Here is a 21,544-nt window from a genome sequence, read left to right on the forward strand (position 1 = left end):
TTTCGTCACGGTTTTCAGCTTAGCTCGCTGTGCTCAGGACGCCATCTTCGCCGGATTCAAACTTTATGGAATGTCTGGCCTCTCGGTGGTGCGCATGATATAAGGAATGCATGGTCCTCATGTTGGCGTCATAATTCTTATTGCACTGCATACCGTCTCCTCTTTTCATCCAAAGCACCCTCATATATAACCAATTGATCGACTTCGAACCATGGTATCAACCTGATCACGTTTCCATCAGTCAAATTCCTCCTCATTTCTCCAAGTAGTGTTCAATCATGGACCGAATCCAAACTCGTCCGGGCTGGGCAGTTCCCAGCCGCCCAGATTCTCGGGCTTCCATGAATGCGAAGACCAAACCAAAAGCCAACGCACAACACCGATACGCCGCACACCACCAGCATGCACGTTCCGTTTCCAGCGAGTCCCACTGGCTACGGTTTGGCACTTTGGAGGACGTGGAGGTAGAGAAAGCAATGATCGCACAACCGCGGAAGAAACCGCTGAGGTTCACGCGGCCGGGTGGATGTTTTAAATTATTTGATGTGGTTGGGTGGAAGTTGAGAAGAGGTTTTTGGAGATCAACGAGGCGTCGAAGTCAGGACTCAGGGAAGGGGGGAAAAAGCGAGCGGAGTTAGCCATTGACAGATCAGCTGGAACAAGTGATGCAGGGTTTCCAATCGATCTAATGCATTGCTGCACTCCTCGTAAATCTATTATCCGGCTGGCTAAGGCAATAGAAGGCGAGCCGGCGTACCTGATTGTTACCGAAGTAAGCAGTGGCAACCGTAGCAAGGTTTTGATGGCCCACGAGCTAACACGATCTCTAGCTCTTGAAGCCCACCTTCACGTTGAGACGCCCATACATTCGTTCATACCTACATGTCTCCTGCAGCTCCTGCTTTCCTTCTCTTTCCTTTCCCTTATTTCCTTTTTTTTCCTTTCTCGTTTTAATTTCACATCAGTCGACATTCGCTTTCGACAATCGCTTGGGGTGGTATTGGTGTTATCCGATTTCTATTTGGACATTTGCTTTGGGGCTTGGGCGTACATCGATTTTGAAGACTACTGGGTAGTACGACGACATGATTAACGATTTTTTCAATACACATGTATATACAATGGGATGACACGAACATCAGAATCTAATGGCGAAACTATTTTAACAATTTAATATTTTCTCCAGAATTTATCACATTATACACTCTCGCGGGGCGAACTAGGCCTTAACTCTGGGGCAATCTGCCACTCTCGAGCTCTTCGATTTCCCAACTAATATTTTTTCTTGCTAAGCTCTCCATGATTTGCATATTCTCTCCCCCCCCTCCCAAGCTAGTAGTTAAAAATATATCTTCGCGGCCTAAAAAGCTTTTCAATACGGCCATTCTCCCACTTCGGTAATCTGAGATTGGATAGTTGCTGTATTCACTTCGAATATTGTTCGCATACGCTGCATAAATATCTCGAGAAGTAGCCAGGATCGCCAGATCAAGATCAAGGAAGTAAGATATCAGTGCAGGGGTTAGAGGGGTGTCTGGAATTGGGGGTGGGAGGGTATGGGAGATTGTGCAATGAATTAGAGAAGAAACTGGAGTTTTATACGATTCCTGTTATATGTATTTAGTACACAAATGGTACGCCGAGTGCGACTGACGAATAGGATGTCATACCAGCACGGGGGACGTCTGTGACACCTGGTCCACAAAGTCTTCCCAAGCCAAAATACTTTGCAATTCGTTGTCCTTAACCTGCGGGTTGTAGACTTCAGTCTCTAAGTTAGCTCCCCGCTCTCTGACTTTCAAATTCCACATTATACATCCACTAAATTCAGTAAAAACAAAAAAAATTAAGATAGTTTACCAACCAAAATCATGCCACCATACTGCGAACATAACACAGTTCTGCTCCCAACCGCTCAGCTCGATCTTTCTAGTTTTCACATCCTCAGCAAGCTTGTCCAGCATGAAGGTTATATGCGCGGTGTTGTGATAGACTCGGTGGGGTTCGCTATAGGCATTTCCCATGGGTTGAGAGTATTGACCAGGATCTGGGACGCCACATGATTGGAGGAATTCGAGGTAGCGGTGTAAGAAAGCGTATTTCGCTAGGACCGACATGCTGTTCTGTGCTACGAAAACGATCTTTTAAAAACTGAGGTGTGGTTTCAAGATATTAATACTCACTCGTTCTCTAGCTAGAGGGTGAAGAGTTTGTGGGACTGAGTAAGTACTTGGTCTTACAGAATCGGCAAAAGGATCCCAACCGGGTTGATACATATACAGAGTATTTAAAATATTTGAAACCACAATGTCCTCACACGCCGTTGTACCCAATTCAAACGCATGATCCCGTGCTTTTTACACTTAACGAACTCGCCAATTCACATTCGCAAAAAGCGAACTTGGACTTAAAGATACAATCTCGAGCCGGCCTCGACACCGTACATTAACCGGAACCCAGGAACATATGCCAAGCTTTAAATTTAGAAGTAATGTTGCTTTTTGTCAACAACGCAAGATCTTTGACCAGCCCGACATAATACTTCGAAGCTTCTCTGTCGAATTTACACGGATAATAGAGACAAAGGCCCCCGTTTTATAAGGCTCCTGTGAGGGCAAATTTCTCTATATGTCAAGCTGGAGGGCTGGAGCGATCATCATCAAATATTTTCGAGTTGCCCCAATCGTGTCAGTTTTGATTGCCTGCATGCACCTGATCATCAGGCGCGATCAAGCTTCACGATTGTCCGGATACAATCTCAATTGATCAAGCCTCGGGAGAAAATATTTAGTTGAAGTCGATGGAAACGGGAAGGTGGCCAAACTTATCGCTAATTATGATGGCTTCCTTAGTCGAGGCAAAATATTAAAAATAACGAACCGATTTTGCGAGAATTATCGATAAGGAATTACCAGATTATGGTTTGCAAAGTTACTAGCTTCATGTTTCATACTGTATGGTGAGTGATCAATTGATCAATTTTTCCGGAAACTGGGCCTCTAAAATCTAACGTTCTACGAAGTAAAGCGCAATTAAACCGTCACTACAGACATTGTACTTTGGGACTTGGATCCTTGTCCCATATCACCCCAGAGTTTATCCTTTCGCTAAATATTTAGCCTAAATCTTAAGCCGATGGTACCGAGCTGTGGCATTACTGGGGAAAGCTTGATGGACTCAGGCATACTCCGTACGGAACCACGAAGCTTGATGAGCTGCTCCCTATAAAACAGCCCCCAGGAAAACAGCACATCTCATGCTGATTGATGGAAGCCAACTTGGAATCTTTCCATGGATCCACGGGAATCTTGTCGCAAAATTATTTTTCCGCGGTAGACCTAAAGGCGAATTTGAATTCTTGAACCGAGGGATCATTCGTCGACAACCCCACGGTAGCTTCTCTGTCATTAATGCGTCTGGGAATTCGGTGTTCTACACCAGCTCCACAAACTTTGAAAGTCCTTACTAATACTTAATTATAATTTAAATTTATGGCTCAATTTCTTGTCCCCTGACGTTCTTTATAAACCCCCAAGAAGACCCGACACCATGGGCACAAGCTGTCCCATAGGTCGCGATTCAGACTCTGAACAAGAGCTTATCTCCCGCAATGCATCTACTGAGTTCCTTCCGCGCAGTTGTGCTCTCTGTTATACTGGTCCATAGAGCCAAGTCCCAAGCCTTTGATACGCCGAACTCCGCATCTCATCCTTTACGTATCTGGACCACCTCAGCAGGCAGTTATTTTAATGACTCGTATCTTATTGGCAATGGTCGCATTGGTGCCGCGCTCCCCGGTGGCGCCGCGTCCGAAGTTATTCGAGTTAATGAAGATTCCCTATGGTCTGGGGGAAAGCTTTCACGGGTCAATCCCGATGCGAATGGGAAAATGAGAGATATACAGTCCCTTCTTACGCAACAGCGAAACCCCGAAGCTGCTAGGTTGGCAGGATTTGCGTACGCTGGAACTCCGGTCTCTGCGCGCCATTATGAGCCACTTGGTGATCTCCAACTAGTGATGAATCACTCTAGCAGCACTACTGGCTATGAAAGATGGCTCGATCTCTTTGATTCTTCAGTCGGAGTTTACTATACTGTTGGTGGAGTCAGTTATAGGCGAGAGTATATTGCTAGCAACCCGGATAATATAATCGCGATCCACATCACCGCTAGCAAACCCGCTTCTGTCTCATTCAATATCCACCTACGGAAGGGTCAGAGTCTTAATAGGTGGGAGGATTATACATACAAGGTGGGAAGTGACACTACCGTAATGGGTGGTGAGAGCCAGGGAAAGGATGGAGTAAAATTTTCTGCTGGCACAAAAGTAGTTGCTTCGGGCGGCAAGGTGTATACCCTCGGCGACTATGTCATCTGTGACAATGCAGATGAGGCGACCATCTTTTTCACAGCATGGACAGCTTATCGTCAGCAGGACCCCATAAACAAGGTTCTCTCAGATCTCTCCAGTATTAGTGTCAAGTCATACTCTGATATCAGAGCCACCCATGTTGCAGACTATCAGAAGTATTTTGGGAGAGTGTCTCTAAGTCTGGGGAGCTCATCTGATACTCAGAAGGCTCTATCGACACCAAAGAGGCTAGCTGCAATTGCTTCAACATTCGATCCTGAATTAGTTGCTCTATACTTTCAGTTTGGTAGATATCTCTTCATTTCGTCTTCGCGAGTGAACACGCTCCCTCCAAATCTTCAAGGCATCTGGAACCAAGAAATGGATCCGCAATGGGGTTCAAAATATACAGTCAACATAAACCTCCAAATGAACTATTGGCCTAGTCTTGTTACTAACATGATCGAACTTACTACTCCCCTCTACGATCTCATTGCACGCCTACATTCAAGTGGGAAAAAGACTGCCCAGTCTATGTATGGAAACTCCCAAGGCTGGGTCTGTCATCACAATACAGATATATGGGCAGATACTGCCCCTCAAGACAATTATGCCTCCTCAACCTGGTGGCCAGCAGGTAGTGCGTGGCTTGTTCATCATATTATCGAGGAGTATAGATTTACCAGGGACAAAGAATTCCTCCAGAAATACTACAACACCATTAAAGATGCTGCTCTTTTCTTTACCGAGTTTTTGACTAACTACAAAGGTTGGAAAGTCACAAATCCTACACTCTCACCGGAGAATACCTTTTATTTATTGGGAACAAAGACTACTACTGCGATTACCCTAGGATCAACACTTGATAACTCTTTAATCTGGGAGCTATTTGGCTCTCTTCTCGAGATTATGGATATTCTTGGAAAGCACGATAACAGCATGAAATCTACTCTCCATGATTTGAGGGCCAAGCTCCCACCCCTTCGTATCAACAAATGGGGCGGTATTATGGAGTGGATTGAAGACTACGATGAGGTGAGTGTCAAAAAAGTATGTCACGCCATGGATTGATAGCTAAAACCACCTCAATTGAGCAAATAGACTGATCCAGGCCATCGCCATATTTCTCATCTCTTTGGCGTTTATCCTGGTTCCGAAATCACAAGCACCAACATGACAGTTTTCAACGCTGCTAGGTCATCTGTGAGCCGGCGTCTTTCCTATGGGAGTGGCTCGACCGGTTGGTCTCGCGCGTGGTTTATTGCTGTTGGTGGACGTCTGTACCTCCCAGACCAGGTTCACCAAAGCACGGTCACCTTATTATATAACTACACACATTTTAACTCAATGCTTGATACTGGTCCACCCTCAGCTTTCCAGATTGATGGGAACTTCGGTGGTACAGCAGGTATCGTTGAAGCTCTTCTACACAGTCATGAAACTGTCACAGCAACAAGCATAACTACGGCGAACATGAAGGCAAGTGGGACTGGTGATGCTACTGGAATACCTGTGATCAGGTTCTTGCCAACATTGCCACATCAATGGGCTAGCAATGGCGGTGGCTTTGTCACGGGCCTAAGGGCGCGAGGTGGAGCCCAAGTGGATATATTTTGGACAGAAAATGGAAATTTAGATAACGCTACAATCACTTCTACTACTGGAGGCCTTCTATGGGTCACCTTGGGAACTGAAACAATCGGGGCCAACGACGGAACCCAAATTTCAATCGACGGTATTGGATCTGGAACTTGGATTAGACTTATTCCTAAAAAGGGTACGAAGTATATAGTCAGATTGAAATAGTTTGCTAAGCCGCGAAAGCGATGGAGTTACAGCGTTGAGTTCGATCCTCGGCAGACTGTTCAAGTACAATTGACCCACGTCCCTTCAAGATAATTAATTAGGAAACCAGTTAATATATTGGTACCGCTTGATAGGTAGATTTCGAAGGTCATGAGTTCGAATCTACACTAGAAATCCAAACCTATCAGCCTTCGCATTATATATGTTTACCCACGGCATAGTCTAGTTACCCATGGCCTCAATTTGAAGTAGGTTGTAGCAAAACTGTATGAGTTCAATATCTACTATGTTCATACCCAGACTTGAAAGGATATTATCAAAAGATAAAGATTATATTCAACCAATTGGAAAATCTCTCCAAGAGCCCTTAACTTGCTATGCCCCTATAATATTACAGGCCCGACATGCCCTTAGCTAGCCGGAATCTTCCTTGTATTCGACTTGAGTATAACCAACACTCTCCCCTTCAAAGAAAACATTAAATCCCAAGTCTGCATTGTGCAACTTAATTTCCGCATTAGAATGTACATCAATCCACGTGTTCCCATCAGCCCCTTTCCGTCTTTTCAATTTCAGTATCTTTGCGGTATCGATTTCAAAGCTGATAGTGGCAAGCGGAATAGCACCTAGAGTATGAAGGAGCATTGGTTAGATTATTTCAATACTAGTCATCAAACTAATGGAAAAATTATTTATACCATCAAGTCTTCTGCGGGGCGCAGCTTTGTGTTCGGAGTAGTATAGTGTCCGTGTAAAGCTATGGGTTTTAGTGGACATAAGCTTGCGCTCTAGGATAGGAGTAAAACCCTTCCACCCTACAACCCGTCCGTTTCTTATTTCCTCCCCCTATGATTATTTTATAGAAAATAAATTAGCAAATAGCCGTATCAAATGACAATAAACAGCATACCATGATATCAATACACTCGGACAGAAGATATTTCTCTTAAGCCCAACTCTGCGTGTACGTATGCATGTATATGTACCTACCCGTTTTAAAACCCATACCATCTGGTCACTTGCTCTGTGCACCCCACATGAAGCATCCCAGACCCGGTCATTTTCTTCATGTTCCCCATCGATAAATTTGGTTCTCAGAGCGCTGCCATAGCTGTACCGCGCATTTCGGGAAACAATGAAACTATGTTCTAGCCCCCACATAGTCGCGCCTCTGCAAACAGCTGACCACCTTTATAAAATATTTTATGTCAACCTATTTGATTCCTAAGTGAGAAAAGCAAAGGTTTCAATTTGGGAGGCTCACGAGTCTTTCGATTGCAGAACACTAATTCCCTGACCCTTGTAAATTTTGTTAAGGCGCGAGTAAAGATACCGGGATGATCCAAAACCCCCTACTAGCAAGATTGCCTAAGTCGGGTATTGAAGTCTATGTGAATCTAGGAGTTCATTTTTTGAATTTGGAGATGAATCCTCTTACCTTGGTATTCCGGCCTTCGGCCTTGATCTGTTCCATTTGGTTTTCCACAAGGGCGTCAATCCTGCGACAAACATCATCGAATATACTGCAAATGGTCCCGCTGTTCAAGAAGCCATGTCTTAATTCTCCGAAAGCTTCTCAGCAGCATATGTCTATCGGAGGATATCTTACCCTTCGACTTCGATCAAATCCTCGTCTTCCTCTTGATCATCACCTGCTCCTCTAAGCTCTACGGAGTAAAGCCTTTTGGCATCCCCCTCGAAATTCCATTTTATCTGGTTCTCAAATTCATCCAACATTTTCTTTTTATGTCTCTCTTGGATACTGTTATACTTTAATTCCCCAACTTTGGTTTTTATAAAATTTTCAAAGGCCAGATCGAGAAATATAGAACCGCAAAGCCCTCCTATCAGCTGGTCAGTTTGTTATAGAGTTTATCATAGTTTAGATAGCCATTTCTAGTGCCTGGCACCGTGGTGATAACTTACCTTCCCCGACGCCACATTCTCTTATTTGAAGCGGGGACGTTTCGGTAACCATGTAGCTAATGAGGTCCTAGACTATTTTTAATATTAAATCAATTTTAGGGTTTGGATAAACCCTTTGAAACAATATGACTTACCACTGTACCCCCACCAGCATCACAGACAATGAAAACATCTCCTAGATTCAGCCTTTCTTCGCTGGATACTTCCTTCAATGTCGCCAATGCTGCTGCTTCGGGCTCGGTGACCAACTTTATATTCGAAGGAAGGCCGGCTTTCTTTGCTGCTTTCAACGTACGATCTTTTGCAACCGGACTCCACACTGCTGGTACGGTCAGTACTACTCGACATTCATATTCTCCTTCAAAGTTGCTGCCCTGTTTCCTAGATATATCCTCCTTGCCTCGTCCCCATAACCAACGAAGATAATCTGATACTACTTCGTCGATACTCTTTGATACTTCTAAAAGACTATCCTGAGCTGCTCTCACATCTTTAACACCTTCTGAGTAGTGACCCTGTTGCAGTAACACTTTAAACCATTTGAAGGGTTTTTTATTTGCGGTGTAGCCGTAGGAAGTAGGTTCATTGCCGGTGTATGATATTTGAGTGGGGACTTTGTCGTTCGTAGGACGAAACGAAGTTAGGGTTTCCCAGGAGTTTACCACAGAAACCTTTTTTTCACCTAAATTTACAGCCCATGAGAGGCCCGAAAAGCTATAACATCTAATTAGTAGCTTCCTTCAAGGGAGTAAGAAAGATTGTTTTGGAACAAAGAAGTTATAATTACGTTGTACCAAAGTCTATGCCGATTACAATTTCGGCCCTCTTAGCCATACCTACGTTGATAAAAAGAGGTTTTCTGTCTGGACGCCAGTAGCTTCAGTTGTCGAAATATTTGTAGTTTTTCAGCTTTAAATCAAACCAACCTCAAACGAGCCCAGATGTTGGAAAGGCGGGTTCTGGGGGGGTTAATAACCGGCCAGCACCAGCGTGCAGCCTTCAGACTTCCATCACCTAATTGGCAAAGAGGCCATCTCATAGACCGGACTAACGCGCGGGGAGAGCATCTGATATATGAAACTTACGCCACCTCAAAACCTAGTCGAAAATATGACTCGTGAGGGCAATAAAAGGTGAACAAAAACGGAGACCTCCGAGGGCCAGGATCGTCATAATCTAACTATAGGAATCGAATTCGTGTAACTTATATGTATAGTTGTGCATCACAGGTGCAGGTGGTTGTACTCTATATTTCCCCACTCCAAGGCTATGACCCTTCTAAATGCACTCTAAGACTACAATAGATACCTAGGCTCCACATTCCGGCGGTAATAGTACGTATGCAAGTTAACAAGATATATCGATATATGCCAGCACGACAAGGGAGCAAGGTTTGGGATCTCGAATCAATAAGTCTTTCAGACCCGGCCTTTGCGACGTGTAAGTACGAGTTTACGCAATCCCAGCACACTTGTTAGTGCTTATAATTGACATGATAACATATCACATTGAAAAACTTGTAACTACCTAAGTACTTATCGAAATCGATGTGGCAACTTATGGAAAAGTTCTTCTGCGTTGCATTCTTTCCACCACAGGTGCTGGTTTCCCACCGTGCACCATGTGCCTACAAAGTTTCTTCGGGTCGGCTATTAATATTTTCCGAAAATAATGAATTGGGCTAAATGCGAGAAAATCATTAATTGAAATCTCCGCTTGAAGCATAGATACCGATTCAATGGCGACAGTGACCTGAGTAGGCTTCAATTTACAGGCCATACGTACGAGTATATTGATTTCGAAGAAGCAGCTATCTTGGAGCATCCTGGCTATATTTCGTGTCGCGAGAATGGCACGAATCACTTGCTAACACATAAAACTCTCCTGCTCTGTATCGATAGCCATCGATTTGCCTCCGTTGACTCAGCGCGCATGCAGCTGCATGCGTTTTCTAAATGATTATACAACTTTTCAGTATTCCTAGATGCACTTACATGAGGAGACAACAAATCGACCGGGAATAAGCATGTTTTCAATTGATCAATAATGGACATCATCGAAATTGAAGAGGGCTAAATATACTATTTGAAAAAATGATATGAAACAGGAGATAGCCTTTTTGATGGAGACTTCAGAAGCTTTTGTTTCCAAGATTCGACTAAGTAGCATGCGAGGTGTATTGAAATTAATGGTGATATCGATATATCCGAAATTTCATTGAGACCGCGCAGACTCTAGGAGAAATTGATACCAACATATCCCCTTGTAGTGCCTGGGAACGAGACCAATGCCGACTGTTATTGAAACAGCTGTGTATGTGAATTACATAGATAAGAGGCAACCAACTAACACCCACTATTAATTCAAGCCACTGCAAGCCTGCGTTTGTAAGTACAGACGTAGACCAGTTTCAAAATTCCTATAAATGTGCGAGACCCGTTCAAAAGTTTCATTAGTATGCGCACTGCTATTGTAAGTTTAAATCGTGGTAGCCCACGTAGCTCGATTTTCAAACACATGCCAGCTCCAACCTCGAGGCCAGGCACAGATGAGGGCGGGGTGCCAGCTCATCCATCCGCCAAGGCCTGCTGCATGGCATGCACCACTAGCACTAATACAAGCTATATAAGTATACCAAGGCTAAATATATATGGATTGATATTTCAACGCTCAATATATAGCGGACAACGGCAATCATCGCGAATTTAATTCCAACAAAATTTAGCTTGGCTTTAACATTCATCGATTTCGAGGAATATTAATTGCTACGTGGGGGTTTAACCTGCATGTAACACCTGCTTGAAAGCCAATTTAGACGCCGTTCAAATTAAGTTCATAATCAGAATTACTTATATGATAAAAATTTAATTCTGCAGATCTGTGGTTTTATTGTTTTAAAACTGCATCTTTATAGCAAACTAGCAGCCCAGTCGGCAGACCACTTTGATCGAATCCCGCAAGCCCCGTCGACAAAGTAGCTAGTTAAGTCAAATTCCTTAAATACTCGAGAAAAAATATAACTTGACGCGGCTATGGACTTTTCACGGATTGTTATAGAAGGCCTCCAGAAACATGGTGGGGATTCCAAAAAGCACCCACCTCTTCAATCCCGCGTAAACCCACAGGATCATTCTTCAGAGCCTCAAAACCCAGGGGTTGATAAGGGAACAGAACAGTCTAATTCACACCACGAGGGCCCAAGCAGCGAAGTTCGCGACTCAAACCCGAAGAAATATCTACCAAGATGGAGTGAAAGCAATCGACAGAGCGTCCTAAAACCCTTGAGGGCCTTTACCAGAAGAACATCGAGTACGCACCTGGACACTAGTGTAGCCATGGCCCACAAAGAATCCAAAGTAGGGATGCATTAAAACACTAGTGTATTAGCAGAACCTGAAAGCTAACATACGACTAGCAAGACGAACCGATGGAAGGTCTCTATGACCGTGGTACCGTTGCACAGCGCCAGCGCCAGCGCGACGTTACGGATATCTATCAGAGTCACCCTCCGATTAAAAGCATAAACAAACCAGAGCGAACAAAAAACAACTACATAATTAGTCAAATGCTAAATTCAAACATGGCCTCTAGAGATACGGACCACAGCTCAATTAATTATTGGGGGCCCCCCCCTCCCAAGCTGTCTCTGAACGACGAGACAAGCCTAAACTCAAGCAATAATACACCGAAACAACGGGCAGCTGATCTTGAGGAGCAAGAGTCTGTGCAGAATAGGTGTATGGCTCAGTCCCCCCCGAAATCTACACAACCGCAAAAGACTATCAGGTTCGGACGAAGCGATTCCGGAGCTTGTGAAGTCTTCCAACAACCAGAAATGGAAAGCCTGAGAGAATCACATATGAAACGAATGGACAGCCTCCAGCGTGTAATCGATCAAGAAGACGTTTTCCATCGACTTCGAATGTCGGACAGTGAGATATTAGGTCATATCGGGGACATCTGTTTGAAAGTCAGAACATTTGCAAGCAAGGTCGCAAAAATGTCCAAGAATTCATTTTTCCTGGATAAAGCAGGCCAAACCTCAAGGTTAACGGATAGAATCAAATACGAGATAAAAATGGTAGCCCCGATTCCAGACTTGTCCATAGATTCGATACTTGCCGCAACGACAAAAGCTCGGAACCGAAGGTTCCTTATACAGGGTTGGATACATTTTACATTATGGAACTCTATATTCAGGTCGAATTTGTTGATCGAAGGGTCAGAAGCGCCAAGAGGTGGAAACCCGAGCGATCTCTGGCTTCCTGAAGCAAAATCCGCTGCTGTTGAGCGTCTGGAGAACGAATTTTCTTCGCTAGGTGAGAAATTTTGATAATTAAAGTCTACTCTAAAGCTCCGATTCAATAGTGAGAATAATTTCATGGCTAACAATACCAATAGCTCAAAGAAAAATAATAAGCCAGGCGACTTTTCACAAATGGCGAACCCTAACGTTGGGTATAATATCCTCCGTAAACCCACAGAGCGACGGGTCAGGAGATAATGGCTCCAAAACAATTGAGGCCCGCTGCCAAAATGTAGCGGAAGTACTTCAGGAGCTTATCCTTGGCAGGTGCCAGTTTGAAAATGGCAGTATCCAGGAAGAAAGCATAGGGTCGTTTAAGAGATACCTTGTTGAAATCTTTAATAGTGCACTGAGCCTTTCTTCTCGCCTTCGTACCCAGAGGGCGGCCTTTGGGCTGCGCTTTCCAACAGCACCACCATCAAAATCTCACTTTTCCGAACCTTTGCATCTAGATACGGATTGGATGCAAACGGATGACGGTTGTGATGAGCTTAGCCCTCAGCGCATCGTGAGCTACGTTATCGAGCCAGCATGGTTTAAGGCTGGAGATGCTAATGGGGAGGGCTATGACTTTGGAGCAGGGTGTTTTGTGAAAGCGAGAGTGGTCTGTCTACCCGCCACGGCCCCACCAGAAACGGTTCATAAAGACCCAGTGCTACAGGAGGCGCCTGCGTTCCGATCAGATGTGACTGGTCTCGCTTGAGACCAGTTAATTGTGACCGTGACCGTCGACCCCCCGTTTTATATTTTTAAATACCTTAGATCTATAGAGCATATCATGATTCATTATCTCGCAATACAACCCATATAGTTCGATACACATGGACAGTATATACGAGTGTATATGCGTTGGCTATAATATAAACATTAGACCTAGTCCAAAAGTCGATATACAGTATAGTAGCCTCAAATCTAGGCACTCTTGAGGCATGTTGTTAGACTATTTCCAGTTGCAACAAAGTCTTTGTGTTGTGACTTGTGTAGGGGGACAGATCGTCACCCTGATATCAATTGATCTATACCTGGCGTAAAGGTCACACAAAGATTTCTACTATTATTCTGGTGCCACTAAACTTTAAACAAGAATTAAAAAGATATGTGTAGCATTGTATGGTACGTCACTTGGAAAGTGGACCATAATATCACCCAAAGGATTACTATAAAACCTATAACCGGGAAACCGGGAAACTTAAATATTAGCGTACGATTCCCGATTCCAAATTTATAAAGCGTAACATCACCAGTCCAACAATTTTCAGAGACTATGTAGCTTTCATTGGTTCGATATATAAATTTCGCGAGCATGCTGCCTCCGAGTTCCGACCAAGTTCCTTCCGAGCTTATGCTCTTGAGGCAGAGCTATCAGTCCTTTGATCACGATTCCCGGACTTCCTATCCACCACCCTCGGATCTAGTGCAGATACCCACCATTCGTGATATCCAATCGTCACAGGATGGGTCCGAGCAAACTAGTCCTGTTCAGCTAGCACAAGATAAATACGAAAAAACAAACTATTGGAAATTTATTAGAGAAAAGAAATATTGGCGTAGGTCTAAGAAGCCCCCCGGCCTGGAGCCCCTAATTGATATACTATTTTATATGAAAACCCAAGTACTAATTTATGTTTTATCAATTTACAGCATGGTGGGGGGCACTTGGGCTACTCGCAGTTCTAGTGGTCTTGATGACTGTCTATCACAAGAACATTGTTCATTGGCTGCAACCAGTCTCTGCCAGAATTCGCTCATTATCATGGGGGTGGCTAATACCTGTCCTTGTGCTTATCACACTGTCCTTCCCACCCCTTTTCGGTCATGAGATAGTCATTGTTCTATGCGGGGCGGTATATGGTTTATGGATTGGGTTCGGCATTGTAGCTGCAGGAACATTTATCGGCGAAAGTATGTATATCCTTGGGGAAGTTACATCGGTAGATACTCGATCCTTCGCTAATATGCTTCATATAGTATTGACCTACTTCGCCTTCCGCACCATTCTACACCGAAAAGCCAAAAGCGCTGAACGAAAAAACCTTGACTATGCAGCTCTCGCCCGTATTACGTGCGAAGGCGGCTTTTGGATCGTATTCATCGTAAGGCTTTCGGTTGTACCAGGTCATTTTTCCACGGCTGTCTTTGCAGTTTGCCGTGTGAACTTTTGGGCTTTCGCTTTCGCTAGTCTTGTCACTCTGCCGAAACAATTGATTATAGTCTACCTAGGCGTTATCCTTAGGAATGAAAACGGGGGAAGACTGATCAGCAATATTGTCCTGGGGGTCACATTCTTGGTTACCGTTCTTGCTGGTGTGTATATCTTGTGGAGGCTAAATATTACTCGAAGGGCTATAGTTTTAGAGGCAGGCCGAATTAGCGGAAGGACGAACACGAAACTAAGACAGCGAGGCCTGAAAACTGCCGCCCATGATAATAAACACGGAGTGCAAACCGGTCCCGGGACTGCATGCACAGATGCCTCGTGTAGAACGTAGACAACAGGGTAATGTTTAACTGTATGCCGGAGCGTTTTAACTTTTCTTAGAACACAAAGACCATACATAAATGATCAACGAAGACAAATAGTTTAAACTCATCATGAATCAATCTCATAAGGAGCTTAGATCTGTAGGACCGAGAATATGTTACTTCTAAGAGATGCCGGGAGAGCTAGATCATATCGCATCACATCGACAAGTCAGTTCCTAAATGAGTAGTTCGAAAAAAGACCAACCATAAAATCCTTGGCATTATGTTGCTGCAAAGATTGGTGTCATAACGCCTATTAGTACATGAATTTAACCCTTGATATCTGATTCCGAATGTTCTGGCTCTGAGACTAACTCCGAATATGAATATCGTACAACCCAAAATTATAGCTCTATAAGATACAAAATAGTCTAGATATATTGAGAAAAACAAGAAGGAAACATAGAACAAAATAATATCTACCAAATATCACACACACACATGAAACGCCTGGGTATCATTAGTATACACCCCAATATAATACACACCGATTTATCTTTATTATTCGGTGGACCCATTTTGGAATTGAGAGTTGTTCAAGTATTGTCTTCGATCGCTTGAAAAAGCTGCTTCATCGTGAGGTTTCCAGCTATCTCTCCCTCCCTCTCCCGCCGGGATTCTGGTAGAGCCATTGTTGTCCTTATCTATATTCTGCTGCTTGCGATTGAACCGCGAATCCCTAACAAAAGCAGGTAAAGGTGGTCTGAATAGTTCCCGACCATCAATTTCTACCGGAATAGCATCCAAAACAGGCATCTCTATTGCTTTAAAGTCTCCAGGTACTTCCGTAGGGGGGATGTAACCAACAGCCTCGGCTGTGATTTCTGTCTTTTTCGCATCGATTTCGTACAAAGGGGCCTCTTTGTTGGCCAGTTCCGGCATAGCGATTCCGGGGAGTAAATCAGGGAACTTTCTAGGTCGTCGACGGAAAAAGAATACCGCGATCATTATTCCAATGATTGCCACAACCCCGCCTACCGAAGCCCCAACTATTACAGGCGTGCGATTCGGGGGGGTTGGGGTTGGTTCGTCTCCGGGCAGGTCCTGGCCTACCGAACTTCCGTCGAAACCAGCTTCGAGGGATCTGGGATCAATTTCGCTGTCGCAGACATAATCCCCTTTCGCAAATCTCGTTCGTATCTGTTTTTCGTTCCACGGCGTGCAATTAAACGGGGCGGAGCTTCTGATGATAAAATTCCCACCGACATTGTTCAATTTGGGAAAAGTCAAGCTTTTGCACAGGATTATGCAGGTCAGTAAGAAGGATGATCTATTATAACGTAATAAAAATAAACACAGGGTCCTTATGCATACCTCCATATCGGGCCTTCGAAAAACATATCCCTCGAAACGGACTTAAGTGATCCAAACCCGCCAATATCTTTCAAAAGCGTGTTTCCAGTAAAGTTTAGGTCTCCTTGGACTGTTTCCAAAGCTGGCACATCAACCTTAAAGAGCTTTTTTGCATTCTCAACAAGAAACGATCCATTATTGTGACTGCCGATGTTAACGAGGTCGGGATACTCAAGTTTCGTTGCCTTCAAATTAACTAGTTGTAAAGTATCGCTGATATTCTGAATGTTTGGCAGCTCAACAGAAGGCGCTTCCTTGACATATATTTTGGGGATCCTTTCCAATTTGGGCATACGTAGACCAGCATATACAGGGTCAAGTGCCGAATCTATATCTCCGAGACTTAGCGAACTAGCTTCCATGTATATCTCCTTATCCATCTCCGAAATATCAGGGAAGTAATAAACTGGGACGACCTCGTCAACCGCTAGTGAAAATGTATTCCCGTAGAGCTCGAGTTCGTTTACACCCAGTGGGAGACTGGATAAGCGAATCGTGAGGCCTATGTTATCGCTAAATGTCGCTTTTTCGCAGGTACCGATTTTAAGACTAACCAAGCTTAAAGAAGTGTCATGAATGGAGACCCTTCCCCCAACATCAACCGGACGAAAGAAATCGAGATATGGGTCAGAATAGTTGTAGGGCACATTCTTCCCAAACTTTGAGACATCGAAATTTCCATCGATTTTGGTAAGGCTGGCGAATTTTATTGCACGCTGCGCCGGGTTTCCAACTTTTGTCATATTGCCAGACTCCGATAGCCCATCTTTGACGAATAAATTCCCACGAATGCGTTCGACCCCAGAGATATAGATTGAATCAAAGGCAATAGATATTCCCAGATTCCCACCGAGCTCTGTACATCCTCTAACCAAGTTATCAAAATCCCTTTGATATCTAAGGACTATATTTTCCGCATTGCAGTCTGGTTTTGCAGTTACTACGTCGACCCAAGCGATCAGGTAACAAATAGTATAAAATGCGAGGCGGGAAATTTTGGAGATATAGTAGTAAGAATGTTCTGCCATTGCCGCCGTGATAAGTAAGGCGTTTGGCGTTTTGCCCCGACCGATGCGGCTGGTCCAGTCCGCAAAACGCCTACGTTTCGGTGTCCGCCGTTGTTACTTTGCTTGGAAACTAGGACAGGATCCTTAGTGAAAAGACAACACAATTCGTTTTGGTGGCTCTCGGTCGCCCGTCTGAACTAGACTAAGTGAAAAGCATTGATAAAATCCATCCGTAAGGGGCCCAGGCAAATTTTCAGTCGAGAAGGTACAGCTGTAAATTTTAACAGGAAAAAATTTAACATTTCAGAATAGGAGGGTGAGAAAATGTGCGCCTCACGATTGATATATATATATATATATATACATACTTGTGATCCTGCTCATGATTTATATGGTTTTGGATAACGTGCTGTGAGCGCGCAGGTGTGGCACAAGATCAATCCTCAGCGTTTGGGTACCCTGACCGAGCCAATGAAACAAAAATGATCAATTCCCAGGCCATCCATTGAGCTTCCCGCGTGCCCAGCAGCTTGGCAACCTTCGAGCATTTAAGCGCCCTGAGACTTGGCGCATTTCTATCCAAAATTAGACATTCAGCCGGTGCTGAGCATCAAATTAATTCGGGGTCTCTCTTTTCCTTCGGTGACCCTTATAAATCTATTGCCGGTAAATAGGCTTACAGGAAAGATGATCGTTTCGAAATTGTAATATTAGTTTGGCTGTGGAATCCTATATAATCGGAATCATGATACAAATGAAAAAAAAAAAAAAAAAAGGTATAAAATATACAAATATCCGCAGCGGGGGCGACTCTCGATACTCAAAACAACACAGAAAATGAAAAAAACTCGCTTATATTAGCATAGGAACAAAAGGAAGACAAAATGAGATACACTAAAGGAAAACAGATGTTGGTTTAGTCATCTGTTGGGGAAGAATCGTCGGCAGAAACAGTTGATGAGGCTTCGACAGTTGACTCGGTAGCATCGGCGGAGGTCGGAGTAGGGATCTCCTCGACATCTTCAGCAACAGATGTTGGTGCCTCAGTAGCAACGGCTTCGGTAGTTGGCTCCTCAGCGGAGGAAGTGGTCAAAGTGACCAAAGTGGGTAGATCAGTGTTATAGGCCGGCGCTTCTGTTGTGGTTGGGGCGACAGTAGTCGAAGTGCTAGAGAGATCGGGGATTCCGACCTTGTCTGGACCACCATCCTTGCCAATTCTGCGAGCGATATCGGTGAGGAAAGTCCATTCTCCGTACTGAGTCCATGGAGTTTCATCAGTAGCCAAAGTAGTGTGAGAGATGGAGACAGAAACCTTCAAGCCTTTGACATTACGAGCTCTAACTGGCCGACCGGTCGAATCGGTAACTCTCCAGCGGAGGTTCTTGATAAGGAATGGTTTCGCATCTGATGGATTCAAAGAAGTAAGATTCTGACCGAAGGAATGCACCATTGCATCTGTAAGAGGGACACTGCCAGTGATTTCGGTATTGATTGTAGCCGAGTCAGTGCCAGGAGGGGCTTCCATATTGTGAGTGAAAACAACATAATCACCGACAAATTCTGGCTGGGAGGTCCACTTGTTGTAGTCACGGTCGGGCTTTCCGAGAAAGAAATGAACGCTGTAAGATCCATTCAAGGCTGCTCTGTCAGTAGAAACGTCAACCCGCCATTCGTAATATTTGTTGTTGACGATTGAGTTATCGAGCCCTTGATTTTCTTCAGACGTGTAAAGGTCTCTCTTGCGTTTGGAGGAAGAAGTAACACTGTTCGCGTACAACCTGTGGACTGCCTCCATAGCAAACCTGCGGAGACCCGTTGGACTGTTGGTGTAATCATGCCTTGGAACTTCCTCATACCCGTAACCGAAAGTTTCGGTATATCTGACAGTGTTTGAATTGAATCTCCAGCCAGCCCTAGTAAGCCAAGGTTCCAACGGAGAATTGCCGTCGTCGATTTGATTCGATGGAACACCATAAGTTCCACCACCGTTTTGCTGGGGTGTGACGTAACTCTTGGGGTTGACAGCTTGCCAGATAGCGAAAAGACGGTCGACATTTGTGTGATGGAGGAAGAAGACAGGGTCAAATGAACTGTAAGGCACAGAGGTCATGTGGCCGTATGGTCCACCAACCCAGACGTGAATACCATCGTGGATCGATTCGACGGAAGCACCATTATTGCCGACTCTGTTACTGAAAGCTCCCCATCGAGCAGGGTCACTTGCAGTGTTGATTTTTCCTGGTTCCCTAATATTGGCTTGTTTATCTGAAGGCAGCGATCGAAGCAAAAGTTCATGAACTTGCTGTCTAACATTGTTACCGTTTTGCCGGAGAGTAGCCCGACACTCATTGATATTATCACCAACTCCAGGCACCTCAGTAGGTGGATGTCTCAATGTACGGAACCAGTTCCTGAAACGATCGTTCCCGAAATTGGAACCCGCATTGTATGTGTTGGGGTTGAATTTGAAGGTATAGAGAGGGTTCTCCCACTCTGGGAAGTCTTTCTCTTTCCTAGCCGGGAAGTACTTGAACTTGTGTGTCCGAGCGTAAGCTTGTGGTGGGAGGTCGGCATTGTCCAGTCCCCAATCCCAGTATGGAATACGGAGTTGTTCGAGAGCCCTCTCCCATTTGACCCTCTCCTCGTCCCAATCTTTCTGATTCCACCCGTTCGGCGCTTTTGGAGCGAGCGCAGGTCTGACTTCCAGGGCGGCACTCGCCCAGAGAACTTCTTCAACATAGGCAAGGTAAGGGCGATGCCATGTAGGGAACTAGACAAGTAGCAAAATAAAGCCAGATATCAGCCTGGATTCTTCAAAAAAACAAAAGTATATATAAAATCAAAAATCGCCGATAAGAGCATACCAGGGTAGAGCCATGTGTGCAATATCCAGTGCCAGTGAAAGCTCCATTTGCAGGGTCAGAGATAAGGGCTGAGCCTCTGGTACCTGGCTGTCTGTTATTCCATGGCACAAATGGTCGACCATGGATACCAGCGAGCTGCCACCAGCTGTTTTTGTCGGCAGGAGATCTGGTCATTGTCCTCCTCAAGGCAAGAATGTACAAATCATAAACTCTTCCAGGTATATTGTCACCGGCAACTGCATAGGCAGCAAGCTCTCTGATTTCTCGACGGTTAACCATCCTATTGCCAACATTACCAGCCTCGATTCCGCCGACAAGACCTTTGTTTGTATCTGTCATCTGATTTTGGGAATCGATTGCTCGCTTCTTGAGGAAGTTATCGTGAAGATGCCCTACACCGCGGACTTCGATGGGTCCAAAGTCACCTCCAGGGCCAGGAGGTGAGAAAGGAGCAGCGTGTCCAAACTGCACCGTGGCTACCGCCACTGAAACTAATGTCGATATCTTCATTGTCGAAAGTATAAACGATAGTGTCTGATTGTATTATATATTAAGAGTAGAGAGAGTGCCGTCGGAAAGTGTTTTGTTTGTTTGAAAAGCTGTCGAAAAAATTCCTCCCCAGGTACTACCCGAGAACGAGCGTAAGATAAAGCTAATGGCGCCGAAGATATAAAAATATGAAGTGGTATTAGGCTACCCTCGAAAACATCGACTATATATATTCAAACGAGAGTTAATATGGAACGAATGAATTCAAGCAAAGACTACTTGTGTATACAGATGTCACTGCATACGCCAAGATATACTTCGCTTGTAGAAATGCAATGGTATTATTCTAAAATAAAAATAAAAAGAGAAAAATGATCTTCATGGAGGTGGGAAAGGTAATAAATATTATATTGGATACGTGACCCCACAATGGGGGTACTTAGGGGAGCGCATGCAGAATAAGTCGCTCTCAACTCAGAGCGCGATGCAAGATTGGCTGAGATAACAGGGCGCTCTGTATGTATGCTGGGAGTTCTTTGGGTAATTGCCAAAGGTCAAACTCGTTCGGTGGTGCCAACGAATCAGAGCCCAGGGGCAAGGGTAGAGGCCGGACATGAGGTTACACTTTACCCACCTTGAATGATATCGATGTCTCTCGCTTTACCTAATTCCTCAACGTGTCGGCTGATTTATTGTCGATGCAATGCGAACAACTAACACCCAAAAATAGTACCAGCGGTGTAGTATTTGGCGACCAAGGGCGGAGGGAAAGTCTAAGAATGAAAATTTTCGAACAGAAGAGGGGAAAAAATATATAATAATACCGAAGAAAGAGAAGAAGAAGAAAAAGAAAGAAACAAAGACAAAAGAATCAAGTACCGAGAACCAAGAATACGGGAATCGATACCTGAGAAAGGTA

The 21,544-nt window shown here is 44.4% G+C and overlaps 7 protein-coding genes across 7 annotated transcripts; 3 read left to right on the forward strand and 4 right to left on the reverse strand.

Moving 5' to 3' along the window:
• Positions 1–1,226: 1,226 nt before the first annotated feature.
• AOL_s00170g35 (uncharacterized protein) lies at positions 1,227–2,117 on the reverse strand (the record flags this gene model as incomplete). Its single annotated transcript, XM_011127664.1, has 3 exons — positions 1,227–1,607; positions 1,671–1,762; positions 1,865–2,117. 3 exons carry the CDS (start codon positions 2,115–2,117, stop codon positions 1,227–1,229), a joined length of 726 nt encoding a protein of 241 aa, XP_011125966.1.
• Positions 2,118–3,610: 1,493 nt separating this feature from the next.
• AOL_s00170g36 (uncharacterized protein) lies at positions 3,611–6,157 on the forward strand (the record flags this gene model as incomplete). The annotated part of the gene is made up of 2 exons (XM_011127665.1): positions 3,611–5,386; positions 5,453–6,157. The coding sequence occupies 2 exons, from the start codon at positions 3,611–3,613 to the stop codon at positions 6,155–6,157; spliced, it is 2,481 nt and encodes an 826-aa protein (XP_011125967.1).
• Positions 6,158–6,571: 414 nt separating this feature from the next.
• AOL_s00170g37 (uncharacterized protein) lies at positions 6,572–8,917 on the reverse strand (the record flags this gene model as incomplete). The annotated part of the gene is made up of 7 exons (XM_011127666.1): positions 6,572–6,783; positions 6,856–7,003; positions 7,596–7,695; positions 7,767–8,001; positions 8,084–8,150; positions 8,218–8,797; positions 8,871–8,917. 7 exons carry the CDS (start codon positions 8,915–8,917, stop codon positions 6,572–6,574), a joined length of 1,389 nt encoding a protein of 462 aa, XP_011125968.1.
• Positions 8,918–11,115: 2,198 nt separating this feature from the next.
• AOL_s00170g38 (uncharacterized protein) lies at positions 11,116–13,092 on the forward strand (the record flags this gene model as incomplete). Its single annotated transcript, XM_011127667.1, has 3 exons — positions 11,116–11,439; positions 11,499–12,402; positions 12,485–13,092. The coding sequence occupies 3 exons, from the start codon at positions 11,116–11,118 to the stop codon at positions 13,090–13,092; spliced, it is 1,836 nt and encodes a 611-aa protein (XP_011125969.1).
• A 600-nt stretch (positions 13,093–13,692) lies between these two features.
• On the forward strand, positions 13,693–14,878 carry AOL_s00170g39 (uncharacterized protein; the record flags this gene model as incomplete). The annotated part of the gene is made up of 3 exons (XM_011127668.1): positions 13,693–13,936; positions 14,031–14,291; positions 14,358–14,878. The coding sequence occupies 3 exons, from the start codon at positions 13,693–13,695 to the stop codon at positions 14,876–14,878; spliced, it is 1,026 nt and encodes a 341-aa protein (XP_011125970.1).
• Positions 14,879–15,413: 535 nt separating this feature from the next.
• On the reverse strand, positions 15,414–17,293 carry AOL_s00170g40 (uncharacterized protein; the record flags this gene model as incomplete). Its single annotated transcript, XM_011127669.1, has 2 exons — positions 15,414–16,143; positions 16,227–17,293. The coding sequence occupies 2 exons, from the start codon at positions 17,291–17,293 to the stop codon at positions 15,414–15,416; spliced, it is 1,797 nt and encodes a 598-aa protein (XP_011125971.1).
• An 895-nt stretch (positions 17,294–18,188) lies between these two features.
• AOL_s00170g41 (uncharacterized protein) lies at positions 18,189–20,646 on the reverse strand (the record flags this gene model as incomplete). The annotated part of the gene is made up of 2 exons (XM_011127670.1): positions 18,189–20,042; positions 20,137–20,646. The coding sequence occupies 2 exons, from the start codon at positions 20,644–20,646 to the stop codon at positions 18,189–18,191; spliced, it is 2,364 nt and encodes a 787-aa protein (XP_011125972.1).
• Positions 20,647–21,544: the final 898 nt, after the last annotated feature.

Source organism: Orbilia oligospora (assembly GCF_000225545.1).
Source record: "Orbilia oligospora ATCC 24927 unplaced genomic scaffold scaffold00170, whole genome shotgun sequence".
Classification (NCBI taxonomy): Eukaryota; Fungi; Ascomycota; class Orbiliomycetes; order Orbiliales; family Orbiliaceae; genus Orbilia; species Orbilia oligospora.